Source organism: Apiospora hydei (assembly GCF_038363865.1).
Source record: "Apiospora hydei strain CBS 114990 chromosome Unknown utg000004l_segment0_segment0, whole genome shotgun sequence".
NCBI classification, from domain to species: domain Eukaryota; kingdom Fungi; phylum Ascomycota; class Sordariomycetes; order Amphisphaeriales; family Apiosporaceae; genus Apiospora; species Apiospora hydei.
Window position 1 is genome coordinate 1,499,071 of NW_027117363.1, and position 27,392 is coordinate 1,526,462.

Here is a 27,392-nt window from a genome sequence, read left to right on the forward strand (position 1 = left end):
AGCCCGCGCGGGTGAGACCACTAGACGACTAGATGCCTAGGATCCATCTTCAACGTGCCTCGGTTTCTTCTCCATAGTGGGGGTGACTGCGGGAGCGCAACTAAAAGGTGCAACTAGCAACCCCTGCACCCCGCGATTTAATCAATCTACCGACAACTCCAGTCGCCTGAACAAGTAACATCCGAGCTATCAATCCTAATCAGCCACTGCATGTACAGCGCTGTCACTGGATGCACAAGACTACTTGTGGGCATCTCGATGCACAAGGCTCCTTTTCTTGTCGAAATATTACCCATGCAAAGGACGAGGTCGAACGTCGCTTACCTTCACCGAGCCAACTGGCCCTTTAGTATTTGGGGGATCGCCGTTCGTCCTCTGATGGGTTCTACGATATCGTCATCGTACATGGTGTACGCCCCGCGGCGGGTTTTACGGATGCAGTCCTCTTCTGGGCACTTGGCCAATGGAACAGTCCCACGCTTCCCGTGGCAGCTCAAGTGTCTGCGATAGCTATTGTGGTATGAGTAGTTTTATGTAGGTATACCGACGCTACAAGAGGCAAAGAAAGGCAATTGGCTCTGTTCACGGCTGAGGTCCCAACTAGCCATGCGGATGTGAATCAGATAAGCTCCAATCAAGAGTGGCGTCCTCGAAGTTCTTCAGGAAGACGATTTGAGCCGACTGGTCGAAAGAGATAGATCGAGGCGCAGCAGTCTATCATCTATATTTATAGATTTCTACGGCCGTCTCTCACGTGCGGGTGGCAATGGGCTATGAGCGGAGGAGTTGGTGGTCGGCCTGCATCGAGAAGGGTCCGAGCCCGGAGATCCGCTAGTTATATTGCTTTTGTTGCCTTACGGGCACTCTGCAGCTGATCTTATTGGTGTTTACTGGAGCCTGCAGATGTCACTACCAACAGCAGGGTGGTGATGGGAGGGAGGGATCTACGCCACACACCAGCACCACGCACTACGCACCGGTAGGAAGTTCACCAGAAGTTAAGGCTCCGGCCCAACGAGTCGGTAGGCGTCCAATGCCAGAGAAACCTACCTACTGGCGGGCTTGGTATTGATCCTACCACGCCGCCATGGCCCCTGAGGACCAAACCATTCCGCTTGGCAGAACCCAATCCGCCCATGTCTAATCTTGTTTGATTATTCATTCTCGCCCTCGTCTCGTCTCATTTCATCTCGTCAACGTCCACGCATACAGACAGATCCCTCGCTGGCCCTAGAGCGATCCCACGGTTCAACATGGGAAAGCGGCTGTCTGCGTTGGCTTACACACATGTGAAGTTGGTCGGCCTCCGCGCTGCTCGCGGCAGACGAGAAGGCTGAAGCCCACCACCCGGAGCTGTAAGTCTCCAAATCTCACTGCATGCAGCAGCGTCGAATTTTTTCCTGTTCTAGAAAAAAAGGTTCGACCAACCACAGAGCCTTAACGTATCGTTGGTGCGTGGTGGCTGCTCAGCCCGGTAGGACGTTAACGGTGCTAATGGTCCAGACCCCGGTCAGAGTAGGCCATGAACCACTTACACATGTATATGAGCCTCGTGGGTGCCGGGCATGGCAATGGTCGTTCGAGTGCTCTCCGTTCAGGTTTCGGACGAGTGCCCCTGTGTGTGTTGCTACTTGATAGGAATATCTCATCATGGCCCATTACGCACCCATCCAGGACCTGAGCTATGACAGCCAGCTCTCGCCCAAAGGCGGCACCCCCAATCAAGAAGAACATTCTGCGGATGTGGGCGACGCATCCATGGCAGTTCCCGAGCTGGCCATCTACCATGACCAGGAAAACACAGTAAGCATCGAGCTAGAAGAAGTCGAGCGCTCTTGGAACGATGCGGCCTTACTGACTGCCAAGTCATCACGAGTACCCAGCGGCAGCAGCGAGACCCTGGGGAAAGGCGCCAGTCCATTCGCCGCCGTCCACCCGCTGCAAGGGGCGACGCCATCCCTCAAGTCGTCCAATGAGGGCAGCGGCCCGCCGCGGGCGTGGTACAAGGACGGCACGTGGACGATCGAGATCGTCACCATGTTTGTCTCCCTCGCGGCGCTGGCCGCCATCATCGGCCTCATCGCCCACTACGACAGGCGCTCGCTCTACGAGTGGCCGTACCGCCTCACCCTCAACACGGCTATAGCGGTGCTGGCGACCATGTCGGTGACGACCCTGGGCATCTCGCTCCAGAACGGTCTGTCGCAGATGAAGTGGATCAGGTTCAAGGAGTCCAAGGTGCCGTTGTCTGACATGGAAACCTTTGATGAAGCCAGCCGTGGCGTCGTAGGCGCCATCAAGTTGCTCGCATCTAGACGAGGAGGGTGCGTACCATAACAGTAACCACGACTTACATGCTCTGTTTCCATGCATCAAAGCTAACATGAGAGATGTCGGCCAGACTACTCGGCTCTGCCGGTGCCATCATCGCCATCCTTACTCTAGCTTTCAGCCCCTTTTCGCAACAGATCGTGACGTATGAGTTGAGGGCTGTCAACCACCCCCAGAACGCTACCATACCCCGTGCCCTCAACTTCACAGGCGCCCTGCCAGGAACAACATCACCCAGTGAGTTTCTTCGTCTCGCCTCTCTGAGAAACCCAGACAGGTCATGAGTACTGACACAAGTTTTACTTGACTAAGCTGGCTACGTCCCTGTCTTGCCGCTCAAGTCGGCCGTCTACAACGGCCTCTTCGCTGAGAACGGCCGCCCGGCCGCCTCCCTGAAGTTCGACTGCCAGACCGGCAACTGCACCTGGCCCGTCTTCGACACGCTGGGCGTCTGCTACGAGTGCGTGCCCCTGACCTCGGTGCTGACCAAGTACTGCGGCGGCAACCCGGCCAACGCCAGCGACTGCGGCTGGCAGGTGCCCCAGGGCGCCAAGCTGAACGACAGCCGCCAGGTCTTCAGCATGACGCCCTACATCCCCTCGGCCGCGGGCGACATGCCCTACTCGACCATCCTGCGCCTCATCTTCATGGGCACCGAGGCCGCCGACGGGCCCGCCGGCAACAGCAACCCCTGGGCCAAGCAGTGCTCCCTCTCGGCCTGCCTGCAGACCATCAACGCCACCGTCTCCGTCGGCGCCCTCGCCGAGAACGTGACGCACACCGTCGTGAACCAGACCGTCATCGACACGACGACGCAGGCATCGGGCACCGACCTGGGCGTCTACGTGACCGACAAGAACAACACCTCACCGTCCTCGGCCTCCTACCTCCTAGGCCAAGATTCTATGCTCAGCCTCCGGGGCTGGTTCACCTCAGTCTTCGCCGCGGGCGGCGCCACGCGCACGACCAACAACTCGACCATCACCATCAACGACCGGACCGTCGCCGTCAACCTGACGGTGGGCATCTCCAACGGCACCACCTTCTTCGACTCGGACATCGTGACGGCCTTCTACTGGAACTACTACGAGTACGCCCAGCCGGGCCAGGACGGCCTCGCCATGCTCATGGCCGACGTGGCGACGTCGGTGACGGTGGCGTTCCGGTCGCTCTGGGGCGCCGAGCCCGTCCACGGGCCCGCCGTCTCGACCGAGTCCTACATCCACGTGCGCTGGGGCTTCCTGGTGCTGCCCGTGCTCGTCGTCCTGGGCGCCGACCTCTTCCTCGTCGGCGCCATCTACCGGACCCAGAAGACGCGCACCCGGCCGCTCAAGAGCAGCGCCCTCGCCATGCTCTTCCACGGGCTCGAGGACGACACCCGCGCCCGCTTCGGCAGCACCGACAGCCTCCAGGAGAAGAAGAAGCAGGCCAAGAAGTTCCGGGTGCAGCTGGACGAGAGCTATGACCGCGGTAGTGTGCTTAGGGGGGTAATGGATCATAGTCACCTCGTATCATCAAAGAGGGGGCAAGAAAGCGCACGAGGAAATGTTCGGGTTTCAACATGTAAACATGAATTTCGATTGCTCTAGCGTTTATTATCCCATGTTTTAATTTATTCTTTTGCAAGTCGGAAGTCCTTTCGCAACCCTCTATTGCTTCCTCTTCTTCTTCCGAGCCTCTACTTGTCCCTTCTAATAATCGCCCGTGCTTGGATAACTCACCCCTGTGATGTATCCAGTTAGCGTCCGACCTTCCGATCAGCATGGTATGGACACAATCCGGGTGCGTACAAGGATACCACTCATAATGGTTGAACGGCTCAAACGTAAACGTTCGGTGGTGCTCGTAATTGCGACGCAGCCGCTGCAGCCACAGTAGCTGGTCGAAGGTGGCTGAGCGAATATAACCAGTCAGTAAAACAAATGTCTAGGGGCAGCGGAATATATATAGCTGGGTAAGGAGAGACGAATGACCCACAAAAAGCCTCAGGCTGCCCGACCATCTTCTTGCTGTCAACGGATTCTACAGAAACTGGGTCCGTCATGATGCCGGCGATGGTCTCTCCCCGCGCGTCCATGGCACGTATCCAAAGCCGCAAGTCGTCACCGGGGCTGTAAATGGATAGGTTGTGCCAGATAGCGTAGCCGTAGCCCTGCGGCTCTTCGACGTGTCGGTAGTATTCGCTGGGGCGCACGAGGTAGCCGTGCGTGATCGGGGCGTCACTCACGCCTACCTGGAGCGCTTCTGGCTGCACGTGGAAGGCCGGGTCGTGGAAGTCCGGGTCGTCGGTGTTGCTGCCCGCGTTCTGGCCCGACTCCGACCCCTGCGAGGACGACACCGATTTCCTCCTTCCCAGTTCTGCCGTCTTATCCGTCTCCAGGTCGATGGCGCTGAGGGCATAGTACGCGACGTCGAGGGGACCGAGGACTACGAGCGGGCGGTTGAACAATACTCCATCGTCCATGTAAGCGGGCGGCTGGACGATGACCCGGAGTTGGGGCCGCTCCGGGTCGTCAAGAGCTTCAACGTCCCCACTAATCTCCATTTCGTCGTTGTCATCGCTGTCGTCGCTGTCCTCGATGGGAGGCGAAGGATAAACACCAGGGTAGTGAGCAGATTCGCCATTCCCTTCACTCTGCATTTTGCCGGTGTTGTCGCTGGAAGGCGGAGGAACAAGAATAACAGAGTCACGAGGTGCAGTTGCAGTAAGTAGCAGCAGTAGTAGCAGTAGGATCCTCTTTCGATGATGAGGATGCCGGTTCAGGAAGCTCTGGATCTGTGCCTGATGAAGAAAGGTTAGCCAACGGAAAGCGTACCGGTTCAGGAAGCATTGCTAACCTACCTAGCTCGTCGTGTGCTCTTGTTTGAGTTGTATCGTGGAAGTGTGCTTGTATGTTGTTGTAAGTTTTGATGAAGTGATGATGTCCATGGCCAGATGTAGCACGGAGGAGGAGGAAATACGTCGAAGTGGTGTGTTCACCTCTCCAATGGTGCTTGCCTAGGATAGATACTACTAGGACTCAACACCATCTAGCAAAGCAGGTGTGTTCAGGTCCTGCCTGCCTGCCCTTGGCCACCAATTACTTTCCTCTTTCCTTTGCAACTCGTTAGCTGCTGCTTCAAAGGGGCAGGTAGATTCTGGCTGCATGGACCACTTACAGTTTCAAATTCATTCACAGAAATTGCAGTTCGCATATTTGACCTCGTCTTATGTATTCATGACAGTGAAGCAAGGAAAGCCCGAAGAGGGTATGCAACAAAACACAGATGCCCATTCCGCACCGCGCCTTCCAAGCAGGCATACTGTGTTGATTAGGTACGTAGCATACACAAGTACCTTAGGTAACATAACAGAAGGAGGCCACGGCCCACATCCACTAGATAGCACATGTAGATAGAATATAGGTCATATTACAAATCTACGAGTTTTGGTCACAACTGTCTTCGCATTTCTTATTGGCTAGGGTGCTAAATGTCCGCGAATATCACACACCTTTGTTCCTACACCACGGTTCTCTCGCATTGTGCTGTCCACTACTTGCTAATATCACGCTTCGTGGTCAGTGAATGGCGTTGCCGCACGCATAGTCCTCAACTCCAGCTAATAACTCCCGAGTTCCAAAGTCGCTCTCTTGCCCTGTAAAATATACACACCGTATCTGGGAGTGTCCGGATGTGTGAACCCTCCATGTAATCGTTCCGAATCTCGCCTGTCAAATGGCCCCCATCACAGCTTCACCCCTCTGGAAGTAACCTCTCCACGTCCTCCAATGTTCAGTGCTACCCGGCAGTCGGGGCAGTACCACTTGGTGGTGCGGGCCGGGATGGCATTGAGTCCGACGCATTCAAGATGGAACCACTCTTGCTTGCAGTTCTGTGTACGCGGGCCTGTCAGTTTGTGACTATCATCAGGTATGACTTTGCGACGCTCGTTGCTGCGCGTGCTGTGACTTGCTGGGGTTGCAGTCGGGCTTGGAGTAGAGGGTTCAATCGAAGTGCTGTCGGTGCGGCTCACATCTACATTATCGCACTGTATCATGGTGCCAAAGCTGACCCGGTTGCACATGCAATACCTCGGCTCATCTGGGTCGATGACATTACCATCTTCATCCAACTCCACCTCGGCTTCCGGTTCAACTTGTTTGCTAGAAGTGGACTTGTTCGGCCCACGAGGCCGCTTCTTAGGCGGCACTTTCCGGCTACCGACAGCGCTTTTGCCACCTGAGGCTGAAGTAACGATGCCCGGTGCTGGGCGTTTGTTCCGCTTACTCGGCTGGCGAGGTTCCGGGGGGTACCGGTGTGTTGCGAGCCGTACTTGCGCGCCGAGGTCGTTCTACCGCAAGAGTAGTAGGCGGCTCTTGACTGCCTGCTTTTCCACGGGAGACCGGCCGACGGCTGGTCGCTGACTGCGGCTCAGGCACAGGCGTGGTAACTGGAGTGTTGCCACGAGACGAAGGCTGCTTCGGGGTCGCGTTGGTCGTGTTGGTCGCGTTGGTCGCGCTGGTCGCGTTGGTTGCGATAGGCTGCAGGCTCTTATGATCCTTTCTCGTCTCCCGCTTGCCCAGATCCCGAGTTGGGGGTAGGATGGGGGTAGTGGATGTTTTGGCGGGCGGCGGAATAGGCGTTTCCGCCGGTGGTTTGGTGGGCACCGTAGTCGTTGTATTAGCAGCATTGTTGTTGTTGTTGTTTGCTGGCGCAGGGACAGGTGTCGCCGAACGCATAGGCATCGCCACAGGGGCCGGACTGGTCCCTGTCGTCGGCGAGATTGCGGGTTTGACAGCCGAAGCAGTCGAGTTCGGCGACGGCTGTACCGACGGCTGCACCGGAAGAGGCACAGGCGTTGTAGACACGACTGGGGTAGACTGCACAACCTGCGGTGGTGGCACGGGAGTCTCGACTGGAGGCGGCAGCGACGTAGGCCTGGGGATCTGAGGCGGCGGCACTGGTGTTTCAGTCTTCGTGCGCTTCACTTGGGGCTTGATAGACTGTTGAACGCCGTTTCCAGTCTCAATAGTCTCGGCTTTAACCGTGGCGGGAACTTCGGATTCAGAATCTCGCTTCCGCTTCTTCTCTCTTGGTTTCTTGGGTGCTTTGCTTTGTGACTGCGAAGATGATTGAGATGGGCCAGCTTCCGAACCCTTTCCTTGCACGCTTCCAGCTACCGATGGGCTAGCCTCGTGATTAAGGAGTTGGCGCGCAGTTTCCATCATTTTTCTCGTGGACTCTTCGGCATCGTCACCGGCCAACTTGGACATGGCTTCCCTCTTGAGCTTTTTAGCCTCGTTGAGCTTCATGCCGCGATTGCTTAGCTGAACCTCCTCCGCACCCAAGGCTTCTGCACTGATAGCACCCTCAGGGGGGTGCTGCACACCCGAGTCGGCATCCACAACAGGTGCGGGCAGCGAAGGCTCAAATGGTCTACCCTCATCCTTGGCCTTCCTCTCAGCAGCTCTGTATGCTTCGATGCCGCGACCCAGGTTCTTGAGCTCCCGTGCAATCATGGTGTCGCTCGGGCTCCATACGGCATTCTTCTTCATGCGTTTCCTGAGCCTAGCAAGTTCGTACGCAGTAAGCTGAAGCCATGGTGCATCATGGGAACCCGGCACTGCGTTCTCTGGAGGAGGCTGCAGCTTTGCCAGCGCCGTGCTCGTAGATAGCATTGGCATACCCGATGCAGCCTGCTGGCGGGGTTGGCGAGGTGCTTTGGGGACCTTATCCTTGGGCACCTTGGGGGTCTTGACCAGCTTGATCCGAGGTGCAGGGCTCATTCTTGCTGGCGACACCGATATCTCGTCCTCGTCCGAGCTTTCTTCGCTGAACGAGCTGTAGGCATTGAAGTCGATGTCATATGGCGCCAGAACTTCGCCGGGGACCGTTATTCTGGGCGGTCCGCGGACCTTCTGGCCATCCTTGTCTACTCGGAGCGTGACCTTGGGCGTCCGACTCATCTGAGGAGATCTCGTCTGCACAGGACTTCTCTGTTCCTCGGTGGGGTAGTTTTCTCGCATCGTCTGGAGCTTGGCCAGGATGGTTTTCGCACGGTTGACATGTCGATTCACATAGTCGGACATGCGACACGCTTCTGCGTATGAAGATGTGCGTGAGCTGACAGCACGGTTGAGGTTTTCGGATATTTCGGCGCGCAGCTGAGCAGGCAGAGGCCGCTGATCTGCAGGAAGCGTAGGGAGCTTGCTCCAGGTTGAGGTGAGCTTGTTAACCTTGATGGAGGAATCCGCATACGTCTGGTCGAGCTTTCCGATCAGGGTCAAAGAGCGACGGATGTCGGAAGGCAGATGGTCGACAAAATCGATGTAATCGGACACGGTTGCTTGCGCATCAGGATCGGCGCGCATGTTGAAGGAGTCGAGAGTGTTGTTGACAGTGGGTGCTTCGATAGGTTGAGCTGGTATCGCAGGCTCCTGCTTGCTTGTCGGCGACATAGGTCCTTCATCGACAATGTCCATGTCGTCGCTGTTGCGCTCGGCTACGGTCGCGGGCGCAGGGTCGGCCATGGAAGGGCTGTTGGCCTCTACTGCAGACGCCATGTTGCGATGCAGCAGCAAAGTCAAGTTCTTGCGACAAATATTATCAAGAATAAACTACCATGGTAATGGTTAAATGAGTGCGATCAAATGCGCGCGAAAAGAATGAAGCGGCCAGCTGGTGATGGTTCACTGACTTGTCGACGGCAGGTAGACAGTAGAAGTCGGCATCGCAGTTCCTCGACTACGGTAGGGAAGCTGTAACGCGAAGCCCCCCCGTCATTCAATCGCGTAACTTCCCTAACCTTATGTGCCTGCAGCTGCCAAGGTCATCCTAGCTCAGGCTCAGCAGCTTCCGCCGGAAAAACATCGGGACCGGATGCAGGTCAGCGTGGGGTCCAAGCTTTCTGGGGATGAGGGTCCTAGACGATACCTAGAACAACACCGAGCATGTGAGCTGTCTAAGCATTCAACGGCTTGCAAAACAACCCGGTGAATACTTGATTCCGGCCGTGCGTTACAAGTTGTAACAACATTTGATTGAAGCTTTACTGGACGGTGCAGTGCTATTCCGCAGTCCAGTTGGATGATTCCAAAGCTTCTTGATAGTGACCTTTGTCAGACCGGCTTCCAGCACTGCCGTCGGCCTTAATACAAGTACCTACCTACCTTACTTAAACAGATCGAATGGGCAAGTGTCTAATAAACTCACTTAGGTGCCCATGACGGGCACGTAGACATCCACCGGATTTGCATATCACCATATTTCTTTAACATAAAAAAACCATTCTTCAGGTCTTATGACACTTCATGACTTGATTGCACGAAATAAGCGGAATTACATTCATTACCACCTTGGGTGCTCCGATCGGACCTCCAATGATGTCAAACCTGATATTACCCCGGATTATGTACTTGTAGCTATCCTCCCACCAAGGCCCACCAACTATAATAAGAGATGCATCAATAGCTTGGAGGTGGAGCTGTTATATGTAATTGATGAGATCACATCGTAGGGCTGAAAGGTGGGCTGGCCGAAGGGTAGGATGGAATGTGTCATGTAATAAACAATTCGCATTCTCTTCATAACCGTTAACTCCTCGATCAACATTAAAACAGTTTTATATTCCTCTCTCTGAACTAGCATCAGTCAAAATGGTATCAAGTACCAAACATATGGGCTCATAAGTAGATATCCTAGTACCAAGGCCACCACGGAGCCCGTCAAACTACTAGAAGTTCTTTGAAGGAATTGCGAAACCCCTTTCGCCCCTTCTCTCGTCGACTCCTTGGCCAAAGGCCACGAGGCACAAAACGCACATCTCCCATATGTGTTTCTACTCGCTTCCAACGGCACCCAAGGCCACACCAGTAACAGCTGAAGCAACAACCCAGACCGATGACCAAGCGAGCGCACCGGGTACCTCAGCGCCCTCGACAGTGAGTGCGGTTTGCAGCGTAGTGTTAACGCCAGTCATCGCCATAAGCAGAGCTGTCCTCTTCATCACCATCTTGGTTCTGTTGCTCCATCCCCATAAGTTCCACCAGACTGTCTCCTTCAATGATGCCTCAGTAGGGTCGAACTTTTCGCTCTCGGACACCTTGGGCTCCTCTTCGGCCTCGGCGGGAGTGAAAACGAACGAGGTGGCGGCGAATCCGAGCGGCAAGGTGACCGGCAGAAGGTTGAGATAATAGACCTCGTGCGCGGCCGTAATCGAAGGCAAGTTGTTCAGGTACACAACCATAAATCGAGGCAGGTAGGTCGCATACGCCGCAAACAAGCTGATGGTGAAGATGGCGCCCGACAGTAGGCTGGTCAGCAGCGCGATGGGTTTGTCGGTAAGCAGCTCGGCGTTGTGCACTTTTGAGGGGTCGGCATGCATAGGCGATAGCGAGCGCAGAAGCCGGAATGGGAGATAGGTCGAAAGCGTCTCGATGCCAAGGGCAAGGAGCAGCGCCTGGGCGGGCGTGTTGTAAAAGGCCGACAAGAGGTACAGCTATAGAGCCTGGGTCAGCCAGAAACACCTGCAAACTTGACCGTTCAATATCTTACCGGAGGGCCGTGAGACAGCAGAGTTAACGAGACCAGGTCGTTGCTATCGTAGTTGCCATACCAACCTAACGCGAGTTCGAAACTGAGTCGCGTAGTCGTTAGCCATGCTGAGTTTTTAATGGGGGATATGCGAGAGCGCGATTGTCGCAAACTTACATTCTCCAACCGGTCAGGAGCGCAACCTCGTTCCAAGAGTCGAGCACTCGCGCATGCTCTGCCAGTACGCCTTTGGTCCAAGGGTAGACGAGCGAATAGCCCACCGACGAGAAGGCAAGGCTCAGGATAACAACCAGGGGAAATTGAACGTGCTTGGGCAGCTTGGATCCACGGCGCGTCGTCATCTCGGTCGTCGGGGCCGGGGCTGGGCTGTCCTTCTTGGTGACAGCTACAGCGTTGGGCGAAGAAGGCGCCGGGCTGCTTTCTGGCTCCTCGGAGTACTCCGCATTTGCGGTGGCCATCTTATTCTGAGCCTGTCGTCGCGTGCGCATGGTGATGAGTTTCGTTTCCTTGCTAGTTGCGGACGGGATGCTTTTTCCGATGGGAAAGAAGACGGAAATGATGGGCGCGGGGATCAATCTAGCGAGACTGACTGAGTGGTTGGATAAGGGAAGGAGGGAGGAGACAAGGGAAGGGTAAATTCAGGCGATCGTCAGATTTGCAGAGTTGAGCATCGAGATGGAGATGCGGAATTTGTGGGGAGAAGAAGAGCAGTTCGCCAGGTCGTTGGATGACGTCGGGCCAGAGGTAGCTTAGCTTGGCCTTTTTTTTCTTTCCCTTCCTTCTCCCAGTTCAGTTCCCAGCCCAGCGAGAAAAGTTCCTCGTTCGTCAGTCAACCGGTCGTCGGTCGCTACGCCAACTAGCGGTTTTGATTGACCCAACCACCACCGCTAAAAATTGATTGCAATCCCATCAATTGAAAAGGAAGTCTTCAACCTCAATGGGCCCACTGACTGCCATTTGTGATCGCCAACACTTTCTACCACGACAAGAAGGTCGTTTAGGGATTTGCACTCAGCATCCTCATCCTGAATGCCCAGCTGCTTCTTTTATAAACCTCGAGCCCTCCCTCAATATCATATATCCATTCTCCCTGAGGTTGTTTGCTGTGAATTCTTGCAATTTTTCCCATTTTATCTGGTGCCTGGTTTCATATCAGTAGCAATGAAGCTCGACGCAAATTCCTCCATCATCCACCATACTCCCCGGATTCCATCTCGGCGCTCTCCATCCATCCAACCTTGTGTTTCTATCTACTGACATATGACAGCCTTTGGGTGCCAAAGGCCAAGCCAGGTAGCCTTGGGTGGCGCAGATGAGCAAGTATGATGGCTCATCCAAACAACGCTATATCGACACTACACGAGCTGTGAATCATTCATACAGGCATAGCCAGAGCCCTCAAGGTCCATCTGGAAGTATGCCATGCCTTAGCCTGTTCCCTACAATAAGCCGGTGATTTGCGACAACAGCTTGCATAAAGTCCCATATCCTCTCCCAGTGGAACACTAGAACATAGCACCCTGTCTGCCGCCAACCTACCTACATTGCAGGTCCATGGGCCTCAGGCTCGTAGATATCATACCATCCAGGCTTCGCAAGTATCCAGTCCCTTATTCCATCCATACAGCCTGATCCTCTATGCATCTCTTCCACGGCTTGTCTCTTCCATCTCCCAGAATTTATTTCTGTTATCTTTCACGCGGTTCAGGTAAGATGTGTGCTTTCATTTTTGACTTTATTGGTTCATACAGAGAACAATCGAGTTTGTCTTAGTTCTCATATTAGACATTCTACTCTCTGCCTCAAGAGATCCTCCAAGGATCTATTTGGGTCGAATATGTTATTCGGTGTTCACTCGACGCACCTCCCGATCCTCACTTTAACCTCGTGGAGTGTACCGCCAAGGGCCCTCCTCTCTTCGGTGCTGAGGTTCGGTGGCGGAGCGAACCACCACTTTCACAACATGTGAATATACGTTTAAGTGGTACACAAAGGAAACAACAAATGCCATAATGGTGTCATGTCATCCCCATGGGAGTCAGCGTACTGCGCCAGTTTCTCCATGGTGCCGCATTTGCAGGCTTTCCTTCTCTTACTCCTCCATACGCCCGAAGACGCCCTCGTCGTCCTCTTCACTGTTGCGAGCCCTGGAACGACGATCATCTTCGTCATCCATGCTACCGCCATCACTGTCTTCCATCTTGACATCTTCGTCGTGATGGGTGAAGCGAGACTCGCCCCGCGTGAAGCTCTCGGGCATTTGCCGAGCCGTATAGCTACTCGCGAAAGGGGAGAAGCTATCCAGGAAGCTCGTGCTTGTGACCGCCTGGTCGAGGTATTGGGCCGGCAACGGTGGCACTGGGGGAGCATCGTTGGGCAGCCTGCTATCCCGACCTCCATTGCTGTTGAAGCTGCAACTAAGCAGTTCAACAGCTGCAGCAAGGTCACGATCTTCTTTGCCAGTGTTGTTCATACCCGATGACGGAGGGCGACGGTCCGTGCTACCCTGGCGGTTATGACCGAACCCGGATCCACTTGGGATACTTCCGGAGAGAAATCCGTTCGACGTGATTGATTGGTATGACCGCGCATACCCGCTGCCGCTGCTGTACCTCTTGGACATGCTCCGGAACGGGTCGGCGTGGGGCGGGGGTGTGGTGTCGGCCGAGCTGTGGCCGTCGTGTTGCTCAGAATAACCGGAGGCGGTAGGGGATGCTGACCCGGCTTCGCTGGCAAAGTCTCTGGCCGAGTCGGGTGGTGTGGTCGCGTCCATGTCGTTGCCCATGACGGTGTTCATCTGCACCAGCACCGAGGCGGCCTCGAGAAGCTGAACTTGCTGGTGTTTGGAAATGAGAAGCTTGGATGTGTATGACCACTCGGGAGTGTGCTCCCACCTAGCCAGGGAAAGTCAACACGTTTGTCCATCAATCATATAATCCGGGGGCTCGGGGAGGGAGGATATATCCGGTAGCGGGTCCTTGACCTCAGCTTTCTGACACGACTCTAGCCGGCAACCGTAACAAGGGACTGCGGGGAGGAGAATATGGGCAAGAAAATGGACACGAACAAATGCTTGGTCAAGCAACTGCTATGCTTGTATCCTTTGCCGCACTTTTCGCAGCGGAGGTCAGGGCGGTTGCTCTTCTTGCCGTCTTTGGACAGAGGCTGGCCGTCACTAGCACGCCGAACCTTGGCCGACTGCAGTCCGTTCTCTCCGAGATCCTCGCCTGACATATCGTTGGAGTCGTCGTCGATGGCACTCTCTTGGCCCTCGGGCTTTCCAGACATCATAAACTTGTGGGTTGGGAGGCTGCCCGGCGGGGAAGGAAGGCTGCTGGGCATGGTCGACCGGACGACGGCGGGCTTCGAGACAGTGCCCCGACGGGAGTTGGAGGTCATGGGAAGAGCAGTCATCATGTCACCAGCCTCGCTGAGAGCAGCTGCTACTGCGGCCACGTTGGCTCCTGGATTGGTCATACTCTTGCGGCGTGTCACACGATGGGCGTTGAAGGCCCCGGAGAGGGCCGAGTGGGCGTGGGTGTGGGAGTTGTTTCGAGAATGGGAGGGTAATCGAGTGTTGGCTAGGGGGTTCGTAGAGCTCGACGTCAGCGACTGACGGTGCTGGTTCAATGGCCTCGTTACTGTTGTTGTCGACATATCCTGTTGTGGCACACAAGGCGATCAGCACCGGGTATCCTATTCCGGGACTCCAAGTCGCCTCCCGTGGAGCAAGTGGGAATATATACCTTAGAGGAGGCCATTGCCGCGTGATAGGAGTAGTGATGACTTCAAATCAACGAGAGAAGTAGCATAGATGCGAGACGTATGCGGTCGTTCAAGCGTGCAAGTGAGCAAAAGCAAAGAAGCAAGGTGAGCAAGCAAAGAAGATCAACTTGTGGTAGAGTGGTGGTGAGATTCAAGGGCGAGGGTTGGGTGGATGCATTGGTTGGAGAGGGTGGTAGCAGCAAGTGGTCTGGTGCGAGCGTGGTTTGGGTGATTGGCCGTAGGTATTGTGCGTGCGAGTGTGTGTGGGTGGGAATGAAGGCAGGCCAGTAAGTCGAAGCCAAGAAGAGGTGGTGGAATAAAGCCCAGGCCTAATTTGTTCCTTTGCTGGATAGAAATAATAATTTGTAGTAATAATAAATTTTATTTTACTTTTTTTGTCGGAGAGGGAGAGAGAGGGAGACAAAGGTCAGGCTCGAGTGGTAAGTTAGTGGTGGTGGTGGTGGTGGTTGAAGGGCATGGACAGTCCAGGACCGGACTACGCCTTGGTAATAATGGCATGCCTTGGAAGCATGGAATGGGAATGAGGGAGAGGGAGGTACTGAATGTGTACAAAGCGGCAGCTGCCATGCGCCGGGCTTGTTCGCGCCTCTCAGCGTACCTAGCGATGGGCGATGGGCGATGGGCGATGGATGCCCGTCTTGTCCTTCCAACACACGTATCAGCGGACGGAGGATGTACATGCATGCTGGTACATACGTACATAATCAACCCATTACTACCTGGATTCCATCTTATTATTACCCCAAAGCCCAATGCTGGCCCAGGCAGAGGGGAGAAGGGGGAGGGGTGTGTCGTGGGAAGGAGAGAGGGGGGGCAGGATACGCAGGATACCCACCCGACAGACGGACGTATCAGTCCATCACTGATCGGTCGGTACGCAACAAGCGCCGCCGTTGTCTGCTCTTCTATTTGGTCGGGTACATTGGAGTAATCAACTGGAGAGAGCCCGTGTCTAGCCTGAGCTAACTTCTACCTGGACTAGGCAGGTAGGTTGCAAGTACCTAGCCCCCGGCACACACGCTGGAGTAGGCATGGCATGATACTGTAGGCGTGGTAGGCCAGGGAAGGGGGAGGAGATAGGTAGGTTACCGAACACCTGAGCATACGACGCCGCCAGCAGTAGTAGGAGCAGCAAGCAGCAGCAGCAGCAGCAGTAAAGTGCAGCAGCGTGCAGCAGCACAGTGTATGGGGCTAACCTAGCCACTTCTATTTCCGTTTCTGAGGGGGATACTGGACAGAGCGAAGAGGGAGGGAGAGGGAGAAGGGGGCGTGCGGTTCATGATTTGGTTGCGTGTCCTTAGCTATCCTATCCATACCTTACCTAGCCCAAACTTTCGGTCCGGGTTCAGTTGTTCAGTTCAGGTCCTCAGTCTCCCCACCTTTTCCCACAGCCCTCTTTCAGACTCCACCGGACACTTGGAAGCTCGCTGGGCAGGTACTTTAATCTTGTCAGGATTATCTCAGCACGAGCCCGTACTGGAGGTACTTCTCTAGCTTCTAGAATTACCTGCGTGCCTTGGAATTTGGAAATCATGTTGTAGGATAGCTCTACGGTACGTGCTCAAAAAGGAGGCCAGGCAGATAAAGGGGAGAAACCATTAGAGATGCGTCTCGTGTCTGGGCGTGTCTTGGATTGTGTGCGTGTGCATATTATACAGAGACGCATAGTGTATACTATAATAGCATAACAGTATAGTCGTGATATACATGTTCCGAAGAGTACATGGCTAATGCCAAGATGTCATTGTATGGTGGTGGTAGGTTATGGTAATAATCGTTGCTTGCATATTGCAGTGCTGGGCACTTGCACTGGCGAAACCCCTCCAAAGGATTGAAACGGTTCGTTCATTGGGCTCTAGGTAGCGGCACTGCTACATCAGCAATGATAGAATTACCGCTCGAGACGCCCAATGTTTTGCACCGGATAGGCAAGGAATGGACTCCCGGAAAACAAAACATCGAGATAAGATAGGGTTTGCTCGATATTTCAAATTTAATTTTCCCTGGCTTGTCCGTTTCGAATGATTTCAAGTTCCAAGGAGGTAATTGTGGATTATAGACTGTAGAGGAGCGGGCGAGATCGTGATTCGATTCGACTCCCTCCATGCTATGTGTGCATGTATAAGGTACAGCAGTGATCGAGACCATTCGATTCGACTGGCAGCCATGCTGTGCCTGGCGAAATTTGCCAATTACATATTCGGAGGCCTGCCCATTGGATTCGGAAAATTATCCTACATAGGTATTACACGTAGACTCGGCGCTGTGATTGGACGGTGGCCAGCGCTGCGACACACAAGGGCAGGGCATATCATAGACTCGCCTTTGACCTAACGTTGTTATTAATGCTCGCACACTCTTGGAGACAAGTCTTTGAACTTGGCCCGGAACGGAGAACAACATTGACGCAACGAACGGGCTGGCCGGGAAAGGACAAGCTCCATTCGCGTATCGACTACCTTTACATACCGGCCCCTACATACAGGTCGGCGATTCATATTACCGAGGCTGGCTTTCGCGCGAGAAGGGACACGGGGAACGCTACACAGTGGTCCGACTTGCGAGGTTATGCTTCGTATATCTTTTGCTTTGCAACTAGAATGGGTTCCTACTGCATCATGCACCCGGTCAATGTCGTGATAGGCGAGAGAGAGAGAGAGAGAGAGAGAGAGAGAGAGAGGGAGAAAGAGAGAATGTACTCTTCCGCTTTTCGGGACGCCAGCTCACCATCTGTTGGGCTTATTGACCTGATTCACCTATGGCTGTGTCTCCTTGCCTGCTTCTAGCACTTTCTACATCAGCTGAGTGTCTCGCCTAATCGCGGTTAGCCCAGGTACGTGAGCAACCACGCAATGTCGGGCGCCATAAGCCAGACAGCCAGAGACAACCGTAGCGATGGTGATGGCGATGCCGATGCCGCCAGACCTTGCCAGATGCGAGCAATTGCTTAGCGATGCCACGCCTTGCTCTAGCGGCTGTGATTGGTCGGGCGCTTGAAATAAATAGCAGGGCGTCAGACTAGGAGGCAGAGGGCGTGAAACGAACAATGGGAAAGGCCCCGCACTTGAGATTCCGGGCACTGTTATTTGATAAGGGCAAAGCTGCTCGGAACGTCAGCCCTTTGTTTCACCCATCTTCCCTGGTCGAATATTGGCTCTGCCCTTTCCATGTTTGATCAGCAACGATAGTGTGAAGGCATCTGGCCTAGGTATTCTGGGGAACAATAGTCAAAATGAGCCTTGCAGTACCTATGACATGCCCACGAAAGAAAAGCTCGGAATTTGACCATACGAGGCTTTTTTGTTGTTGTTGTAACCGACCAAGAAAAGAAACTCCGATCGGGACTGCCAAGTTCAAGATTACATACTGCTGCCAGTACGTACAGGATGGACTCAGAAACCGACCATGGAAACCCTGTCCATGCCACGGGTGATGCTGATCCTTACCTACCATGCCAGTCAGCAACCCAGGACAACAAAAAAAAAGTTTCAAGAATGAACTGCGCAAGAGTCAGCAGCAACAAAAAAAAACCAAAACACACCGACTGGGTCTTCGTTTCGCGGAGAGCCAATTCCTGAATATGCAACTCGTCGAGTTCCGTAACGCGCATAGATCTAGGTCCGTATCACGGATCCCCGACAATTGTGTCCTTGCAGGTAAGGTGGTGCGCGCAATCTACGACGGTACATCCGATTCGGGTCAAAAGATCACGACTAGGATATTGTGCACTAGGACTAGGATACTTCAATCTCCAGGAGGGGTAGTGCGGCTTTCAGATGCAACTTCAGAACTTGGTACAACGACATCTCTCCACATTTCGGAGGTCGAGTCGTTACGAGCAGTGGAGCGCCCTCAGCAATCAGCTTGCAATTCCGGGGCCGAGCGAGGCATGGGACCTGAATGATCGCCGCTATCGTGACTGAGCTTCTTCAGAGCGCTGGCAATTTGGAAACACGGGACGGGATGAACGACTAATGCGTCTTCATGGTAGCTGCCATGGCTCACAATGACCCGAACAATGTCGTCGTTTATGAGGACCGATAACAGTAGAAAGCAATCTAGAACTGTCAGGCCAGTATCGGTCATCTCGAACACAGCACGTCTGGACAACCAGCCCTCAACGCTGCAGGTGCAACGAGACCAGGGGTGGAAGAGATCAGCACGCGGATTTGACTCTTTGGGACGCAGGTACTATTTAAACGTGGCCTGGTGCGCTCTCTCAGGTGTCCAAACATTTTATCATGCATGGGGAACTAGACCAATGATCCATCCAGCCATCCCCTCCAGCAGTGCTATCGCGGGCCACGGATATTCTCTCCTCATTGGCTCCTTGCCATCCCGGAAGGCCATCAAACCAGTGTTGGCAATGCTCCAGTTTACATGTGTACGTGCGAGTAGTGGCTTTTGTCAGGAATCGAGAGGCCGACAACGACGCAGGCAGGAAGCTGGTAAGCGTGCTTACTGCCATGTTTTCGACTACGTATCTTGGCGCAATTCGAACTCGAGGGCGCCTGACGTTTGAGAAAAAGGAAACGTGAAGAAAGAAGAAATGCACAAATGTCAGGAACCGGGTCTGGCGAATTCAAAAGCAAAGATTATAGATGATGTCCCCCGAGCTATTGATACATGACCTAAAGAGGATGACAGCTAGTGTGGTAAGTAAGCTGGATACGGACATGGTGTAGGACTTTACACCACTTGTTGGAAGCTTGATAACGGCATCCCTAGACAGCACCTACTTGCCTGCCTACTTAGTCAGTCATGGGGCTATCTAATACTTTTCTGCAATTGAGGGGGAAGTACGAATCTAAACCTCGGTAGGGTTGAAGCTGCCCACGGGGTTCATTGCGGCGCTCAACTTCCATCGAGTAGTATTGGATTCCACTCATCGCCGGCCTTCACGCTAAGCATCCGTTTCTGGACCGTTGGGGAAAAAATGGAAAACTTCAATGGTGTCCTGGGCTGCGAGGACATGACTTGCCTGCTTTCTGTCCAGTAACGATGGTGGGGGATAGTGGAATTGGAAAATTGGAAGGGTCGTCCGTCTCAGTGCGCTGGATCAGAAAATGGAACATCCTCTAAATAGGTTAAGACCGCTGCCACTCTGTTGACAGTCGGGTGATCCCGCAGCCTAGGTGCTGATCAGATACTTGGGAGAGTATAGCGAGTATGTAGCCACCTATCGCTATATTGCTACTATGATATGTAGGCACAACTTTCAAACCCTAAAGAACTACATACATAGTGCCACTACTATCTACCGTAGACATTGTGGCACTGCCTGACCGCCCTTGCATGCTGACGATGCTGCGATTATACCAGCCTACTTGCGTTTTAGAAATTTTTGGCGCTTGCAGCCCAAAACCAAGATCGCGATCGTAGATCAGAATATTGTGGGCTGGATAAATGGACATTCGTTGCGCCTTGCAAGAATTGCCGTTAGAGACGGTAGGAGCTAAGGTGAAGTCCGTCCCAGGCTGCCAGGCTGCCAGGATAGCAAGAACAGGTCAGAAGACCAATTCATCAGTCATCAGTTTGACGCGGGCTGGCCCAGAACTTGGATCAAGTGACACACACTCTTCCTCAACCTCTCTCCACCACACCTAGAACTTGGACGGACTCGTCACCACACAGCACCGTACCGTGCGGGAAACACCACCTTCTTACCGTAATGCAATAATCCTCTTGCTTGGCCGGACCGGTATGTACTGATATGTCCTCCACAAGCACCATAAGCACCATCATCGTCAAGGCTGCTCATTACTAGGTCTCAAGTTTTAGAGCCAGTAGTAGCAAGCCCTCTGATCGACCGACACAGCCGGATTGTCACTAAGACCTTCCCGTCCTGATAGTTGACAGCCTGTCACGACCCCACCGTGGCCTCCTGTTGTCTCATTGGCATCTCGGACATTATTCACAGGTTTCCCAGTTTATATGGTGATGTGTGTAATGGGATGCAGCTAATGAGTCTCAGAACGCCGACCGACTCTGGCCTGGCCGGTCTGTCTGTACGCACCCCTCTACCGTTCGTGCAGAACGGTCGCGCGTGTTCGCTATTGCGGTTCCTGGCAGCGACACCCAGAAATAGTCGAGGGATCAGCGTAGGCCCAATCTACTACCCGCCCAATCCGTTTTATCGTTCGTCGGTGTCCGGGCGTAACCCATTAGCCTAACCAAAGAGTCGGGAAAAGAAAACCTATGAAACGCACAACTCGGTCTGTTATTTGTCAGTTCTGTACCTGCTTCTTCATAACATGCATCGATTGCCTTTTTCGATATCATGTAGCGCAAAGTAATGTAGGTAGGGTTAAAGTAAGCGTGCGCACATGGCACGGTGATCATGGTGGTGGTGGTGGTGTTGTCGTCGTGGTTGGTGATACGCTGACTGCTTTTCTACTTGCAGGGCAATGGCTGCTTTCCCAGTACTACAGTAGATCTTCCCAACACACATCCTACCACAGATCTCTCTCTCCCTCTCTGGGAGCCTTTGTTGGGAAGGGCGTGCTGGGCTGACATGGCTGAGCTGACCTGGCCTTCGGGATCTTCGGAGAGTTCATGTCGTTCGAGATGCTGCAGGTACACACGTTTGGTCGGACGATGACCCCTACTCGCCCTCCCACCATCGCGAGATTACCATGCGCCGCCATACAGTATTGAATGGTAAAGTTGCCCAACTCCCATGCGACAAATCCCACTCGCATCCCAACACCCTTATTCGTTGCTCGGGGGAAAAAAGTTCACTAGTATATATGTTTTGCGATCCGATCATCTTTACCGTCTATCGCGCGCGATCTGTTTGGCCCCTAACCTAGTGGCTAGGCCAGCAGGCTAGCAAGTGTGTATAACCGGGTGGTGGTGAACATTTGATCGCTGCCAGGCTGCTCTCAACCAACACTACTACAGACTATGCACCAGAGCGTTCATGCATTAGTGAATAATTTCTTAATGCTCTCTATATTTTTTATTCTCACTCTGCTCTCGAAATGTCGGTTACGAGTTTCATTTCGAATACGACGGAACTCGAGGGCTTCCAGGTGTGACTCACGATTATCTCACCGTTATTCTCGGGGTGGGTATTCACCAATATTGGCTCCAAAACCAATCTCCCTCAATGACGTCGCTCCTCCTACAGCGACCAAAAAAAAAAAGTTGACCTGCCAGTATTTCGGACTAGGTACAATTTTGCTCATTCGCTGGTCGGCGCTGTCCGGATTGCTGACATAGCGCAAGAGACTGACTGTCCCCTCGTACCAGCAAGGTCTACCTTACCTCAGGAGGCAGGTACACCTGTCTGTTACGTTCTGCGCTTGAAAGTGTGATTGATTGCGCTGCTGACAACTTTTTTTTTTTTTTTTTTGGTCTCTCCTAAGCCGGTGTCGTCATAACACCTGACGAATTATTGAATGTGTTGCAGATAGCTCCATCGAATTCGCATCCACACTCAGTGAGGGATCCTCCCCCTTTGACGCGGCCGCGTACAGTTACAACCCGTACCCGGTGCCTGCCACGCGTGCGAAGCCCAGCAGCCCAGTTCCCATCCGGGGACCCATCCACGATCCACGGCATGAACGCTGTTTCGAAATGGTCCATAGCTTCACTAGAGCTTCTTTCCAATCTCTCAGGGGGGTGGAAACAACGCACGCCGGTACCTAACCTGACCTGCCCGGGGGCTGGGAATGGATGGCGGGAAGTCTGGAAGCCAACCCGTTCGAATCATTAGCCCATGGAAAAGTGCACGATGGATGTTTCGTGCAGCATTGCGGCAGCCCCGCACACACCGCCCTGGTGTTGTCTGTGTTGTATCTTTGGATTGCTCTACAAGTAGCTGACCTGTCTGGTCTTGGAATGGAATGGGGGTTCGGTTCCGCCAGCAATGTCTTTACTCTGATTGAAACAACCTAATAAAGCAACAGCGCAACCTTGGACAATGCGACACTGCTTACATGTACAAAACGTGTAAGGTTAGGAGTGCAAGTTGGCTGTCGTATAAAATAACAACTGGGCCACTGACTGCACTACCTACCCCTGTCCACATTTGCACATTACATTACATTACGATACGTACAAGCAAAAACCACGGGCGAGCGAAGCAATTCAATAGTAAAAGTAGACTTTCCAATCCCAACTGCCGAAATCATCCCCTACCCACCTACGAGCACACCACCTACCCACAAACATCCCACAATCTTCCGCCTCGGGACAAGCCCGCGCCCAATCCCTTTGCGATACGCCTCTTCCACCCTATTCCCCTTCCGTCGTAATAGGAGAGGCGCCGCCCTGCCGCCCAATCATCCATCCATCCGAAGCGGAGTATTGTTCTGCCCAACCACATAGTACGGAGCAGGCCCAAAGAGAGAGATACATACAGTACTACTACTACTACTGCTACTACTACTCCAACCAACGAGAAATAAAGGGGGAAAGAAGCAGAAGAAAGGAGACACACACAGAGAGAAAGAGAGAGAGAGATACTCCGTAGAGAGGGGCCCCAAAGGAAATAAGAAGTAAACAGAAAAAATAGGGGGTAAAAGAGCGCAATACACACGCATACGCACACACGCACGCACGCACACCGCTTGGAACCCATCCGTAATGGACACCTACAAACGTCCTGGCCGCGGCGGCGCGGGCAACTACTACAGCCCGCAGCAGATCGAGGAGGCGACTGGCAAGGGAGCTGCAGGAGGAGGAGGAGGAGGAGGCGGCGAGCAGGACCTCGAGGCCCAGAAACCCGCCGCCCTGCACGACGACCCGCCCCCTCCGATCCCGCCACCGTCTCGGTCTCTCCGCCTCCCCTCTCCTCCGCCGGTGGATATGCGCGATCGGGCCGGGGCGGCGCCGGGAACTTTGTGAGCGCTGCCGAGGCCGAACAACACCACCAACAAGCCAATTCCTCGGCGTCGTCGTCGCGGGCGGCCGCCTACGCCAACGCCCACGCCCAGCCGCAACCGCAATCGCAGTCCCAATCGCCGCCAACATCGTCGTCGCAGCAGCAACAGCAGCAGCAACCAAGGTACTCGGGCCGCGGCGGGGCGGGCAACTGGACGGCGGACCCGGCCCAGCAGGAGTACGACGAAGAGCAGAGGCGGCGCCGCCAGGCCGCGCTCGACGCCAAGGTGTTCGACGACGTGAAGACGATCCTTGCGGAGCCAAAGAAGGCCTACCAGCTGCATCCGGCGGGCCACATCGGGAGGGGCAGGGTAGGGGTAGCCGGGCCAAGGGGGCGGGGGCGATGTGGATGGGATGGACATTTGAGTGCTCAAGTAGTCAGAGAAGAACTTTGCTTTTACCTTTCTTTTTCTATAGGTACGGAGTTATGAGACGGAGAACGGGTCGATCACCGAAGGGGCTACACAGCCCCGACCCTCTACAAACATTGCACACATTATATATAGCAATATACATGGACTTGGATACGCACACGCAAAGCATTAATGGCTGGCGAGGTTACACAAGAAGCCTGGTATGGTCTATGAGGCAGGCCGGGATGAAAGACATGCGAAAGAGGCGAGTACGAGGCAGGACCCCGAACCCCTTTACATCTAGGTAGAACAAATGGTGTATTTATAGACCAAATATACCCATTTTCTATGACACTCTTGACGGCTCAGCCCAGAACAAACCAGAGCAATACGAATGCAAGCAGAGAACCCACGCCATTGGCATTGCTGACTTGCGACAGGGATTTGTGGCGAACCAATGGAATGGGCTGCTACCAATTGGGGGGAGGCAAGCACTCGGGACCCTTAAACCACCTTCATATACCGATCAAGGTGGACAGCGCCGCGATAGCTACTGGTATGGATTTGCCATCTCGGCCCTGGTCTTTCAAACGTAGTTTTACCATGACGAACACTGACGGAATTGAGCCTGTTATTCACTCGGCATGGTGTATCATCGCAGGGAAATAAAACATCCATGAATTTTGGTTCCCAGAAGGGTAGCCCACCAACGCCTTAACACATGCCCGGGAAGGAAACGAGAGCAGAAACCGCAGTAAACGCCATGGTGAATGATACCGTCATTCTTGGTCGACAGTCCTCCACATTCCTGTGCAAACGAGCAACCCCAGTCTTTTTGGCCAGTAACAGCCGGTCCGCAGCAAACGCTTTATTCGGAATCGATATCCATGTCGTTGTCGGGGGCCTCCTCCTCCACTCCACCATCGATGCGAACCTTCTGGCGTATCTTCTCCTTTCCAAATGGCTTGTTGGTCTTGACGGGCAGAACGTTCTCCTCCTCGAGTCGGTTGATCTCCTCTTGGGCCAGACCCTGCTCGATAGCGAGGCGACGCTTTTCACTGCCGCGCATGCGGGGCAGCAGGTGAGAGTGCGTTTGCACAAGCTTGCGATCCCTCGCAAGTTCTCGCTCCCTCTTTCCAGCCATGCGCTTCTTGTAGAAGACTCTCTCGCGCTTTGCTCGAATCTCGCTGATACGTGCCATAGCCTGCATCGTCTTGTTCCATAGATCCCGGTTATAGCGGACCGGGACGTTACGGCGTGCCGCGAACTGGAGAGTCGAGTCGACCGTCATCTCCTGTAGAAGATGTTAGAGAAGCTTTAAAAACGTCTACTTCAAAAGAAGTTTCCTACCTTGCCGGCCGCCTTTCTGTAAGCCTTAGTCCACTGCAGCTTGCGCGGGTTCCTCTTCATCTTGAAGCTTTTGTTCATGTTAGTGGGTGTTCTGGACGACTACGAGGCCGTAGATATTCGTAAGGTGACGAGGGGTCCCTTGGCGGAGAGGCCCTCGAGGGCGACATCTCTGCCTAAGAGCGATATTCCGTCTACGGCGTTGCTCAGGCTAAAGGAAGGGACTTAATCAACGTACTTTTTATGGCACTTAGCTGCGAGGTGGGTGTCAGCATATATGGGAGACAGGCAGCGCGTTTCCTTTGGCGCCATTTCCGACAGCAAGTGAGGAAGAAGAACTTACAGCGACAGAATTGGAACGATTTCGCGTCGTTTCTAACAAACCGGATCCCTTTGCCTGTAGTCCATCTTTGGTTAGCGACCATGTTCGGAAAACGGGAGCCAGACTGGAGCGTCGCTCGAGGGGCAGGGGTGACAAAAAAAGGACGCCCGCAAAACCGGTGATAGCTATTCCCTTCAGTGCTGAATATCTGATTCCCGTACAGTACACCACGACGTGATCGGCTGTTCATTCCAAGTGCTAGAAGGGTCTCTTCAACCAACTGGTCTCGTTTCTGGCGAACAGGTCGTTTGGCGTGGAATCAGATATTCAGCACTTCAGCCCCTACTTAAGTAAAACAAAATAGATAAAAATCACCCATAATACTTGTATAAAACAGAAAGTATTATACGCAAATTTTTCTATTCCATTCCTCTTAGTATCGGGTTGTGAGAGGTCGTGGAGGTATAGCAGCATCTCAAGGGACTCTACTGAGGCGCCTTCACCGTGTCCTTCTTCTTGTCACCCGCCTGAGGAGGCTATTCGGAGGTGTATGCCATACCCGGATAACTGTGATGAATCATTATCAGCATAATCCAGTTATCTTTGTAAATAGTCTTTACCTTGGACGAGAACAAAAGTGACAGCTTTCCACCCTGCAAAGAAGAAGTCAGTAAGATGATGCTCGAGATCGGGTTTGGGGGTTTGGGCTTCGTTTGCGTACCTCATGTTTGCGGTTTACCCCACGGGTCGTGATGTGCCGTAAGCTGGTAGGTATGGTGGTTGCAATTGGGATCCTGAACTTGCAGAAGTTAGGCCTTGGGAGCCGCTCCTCGATCTGTTGTTCACGACGATCACGGTCGTGGTTTTGCCGTAAATGCTATGGTGTCGCAAGTTCGATCTGGGAGTTGCAATAAGTAAGTATGCCCGTTTTTTGGGAGCCGCCAGGAAAAAGCCTTAGAACTCCGAGGGTCCTGATAAGAAAAAATTGGGTGGGTCCCGACAGGACTTATCGATTGGTCGAATGCGACAGGGATCGTCCCCGGGGCCGCCTTCCAAACCCATCAAAACCTGTCTGTCCCTCCCCGGCGGCGATTATTTGCGACAGCACGTTTTTACCTATTCACAAACCTATTCCACCCAGCTCCCGTCGCGAGTCCTTATTCTCTCTCCAATTCAGACCCCAAAAGACCACCATGGCTTCCATGCTTGCCCTCGGAGGTGGCGTTGCTGTCGCCGCATTTCTTGTATGTGCTAGCCGCCGTCATCGCTTTGGAGCCGACGGAGCGAACATCCCCAACTAACGCGCGCTTTCCCAGGGACGTGCCGGACTGGTCGCATGGAGGCGATCGCGAGGTGGTGTCGGAGCGATGGGCAAGGCGTTCTACAAGGGCGGCTTCGAGTCCCGGATGTCGAAGAGGGAGGCCTCACTCATATTGTCGCTCAAGTAAGGCTGATCTTTAGTCGACGAAGTGCCCAATAACCATATGCTAACTCGACGTAGCGAACGTGCCGTGACGAAAGAGAAGGTCCGAAAGGCTCACCGAACTCTGATGCTCCTCAACCACCCCGATAGAGGAGGCAGTCCCTACCTTGCCACCAAGGTGAACGAAGCCAAGGAGTTCCTCGAGAAGAACCCGTAATGTCGATCGGAGCGACACATGTATAGAAATAGTGTACGAAATCACCACGGCATGTAAAAAAGCGACGGCGTTTGGGAATTGGTTTTGGGGCATTTTCGGCAGGTGGCCATCACATCTGGTTGGTTCGGGGTTGGTATTCTATGGAATAAAACCGCGGACGGCCCTTCAAGGGCTTCTCTCTCCTCTGAT

General features: G+C 53.7%; 8 protein-coding genes across 8 annotated transcripts; 3 read left to right on the forward strand and 5 right to left on the reverse strand.

Annotated features, from left to right (window-relative positions):
* Nucleotides 1-1,650: 1,650 nt before the first annotated feature.
* On the forward strand, nt 1,651-3,920 carry PG997_002981 (uncharacterized protein; the record flags this gene model as incomplete). Its single annotated transcript, XM_066807296.1, has 3 exons — nt 1,651-2,324; nt 2,402-2,568; nt 2,644-3,920. The coding sequence occupies 3 exons, from the start codon at nt 1,651-1,653 to the stop codon at nt 3,918-3,920; spliced, it is 2,118 nt and encodes a 705-aa protein (XP_066670914.1).
* Nucleotides 3,921-4,150: 230 nt separating this feature from the next.
* Nucleotides 4,151-4,972, reverse strand: PG997_002982 (uncharacterized protein; the record flags this gene model as incomplete). Its single annotated transcript, XM_066807297.1, has 2 exons — nt 4,151-4,209; nt 4,309-4,972. The coding sequence occupies 2 exons, from the start codon at nt 4,970-4,972 to the stop codon at nt 4,151-4,153; spliced, it is 723 nt and encodes a 240-aa protein (XP_066670915.1).
* A 1,086-nt stretch (nt 4,973-6,058) lies between these two features.
* On the reverse strand, nt 6,059-8,876 carry PG997_002983 (PHD finger protein ING2; the record flags this gene model as incomplete). The annotated part of the gene is made up of 2 exons (XM_066807298.1): nt 6,059-6,542; nt 6,601-8,876. 2 exons carry the CDS (start codon nt 8,874-8,876, stop codon nt 6,059-6,061), a joined length of 2,760 nt encoding a protein of 919 aa, XP_066670916.1.
* A 1,274-nt stretch (nt 8,877-10,150) lies between these two features.
* PG997_002984 (uncharacterized protein) lies at nt 10,151-11,354 on the reverse strand (the record flags this gene model as incomplete). Its single annotated transcript, XM_066807299.1, has 3 exons — nt 10,151-10,810; nt 10,867-10,948; nt 11,023-11,354. 3 exons carry the CDS (start codon nt 11,352-11,354, stop codon nt 10,151-10,153), a joined length of 1,074 nt encoding a protein of 357 aa, XP_066670917.1.
* Nucleotides 11,355-12,958: 1,604 nt separating this feature from the next.
* Nucleotides 12,959-14,523, reverse strand: PG997_002985 (uncharacterized protein; the record flags this gene model as incomplete). The annotated part of the gene is made up of 2 exons (XM_066807300.1): nt 12,959-13,760; nt 13,934-14,523. The coding sequence occupies 2 exons, from the start codon at nt 14,521-14,523 to the stop codon at nt 12,959-12,961; spliced, it is 1,392 nt and encodes a 463-aa protein (XP_066670918.1).
* Nucleotides 14,524-23,244: 8,721 nt separating this feature from the next.
* PG997_002986 (uncharacterized protein) lies at nt 23,245-23,505 on the forward strand (the record flags this gene model as incomplete). Its single annotated transcript, XM_066807301.1, has 1 exon — nt 23,245-23,505. One exon carries the CDS (start codon nt 23,245-23,247, stop codon nt 23,503-23,505), a length of 261 nt encoding a protein of 86 aa, XP_066670919.1.
* A 1,257-nt stretch (nt 23,506-24,762) lies between these two features.
* On the reverse strand, nt 24,763-25,322 carry PG997_002987 (ribosomal protein L24e; the record flags this gene model as incomplete). The annotated part of the gene is made up of 2 exons (XM_066807302.1): nt 24,763-25,188; nt 25,245-25,322. 2 exons carry the CDS (start codon nt 25,320-25,322, stop codon nt 24,763-24,765), a joined length of 504 nt encoding a protein of 167 aa, XP_066670920.1.
* Nucleotides 25,323-26,756: 1,434 nt separating this feature from the next.
* PG997_002988 (uncharacterized protein) lies at nt 26,757-27,203 on the forward strand (the record flags this gene model as incomplete). Its single annotated transcript, XM_066807303.1, has 3 exons — nt 26,757-26,807; nt 26,880-27,007; nt 27,065-27,203. 3 exons carry the CDS (start codon nt 26,757-26,759, stop codon nt 27,201-27,203), a joined length of 318 nt encoding a protein of 105 aa, XP_066670921.1.
* Nucleotides 27,204-27,392: the final 189 nt, after the last annotated feature.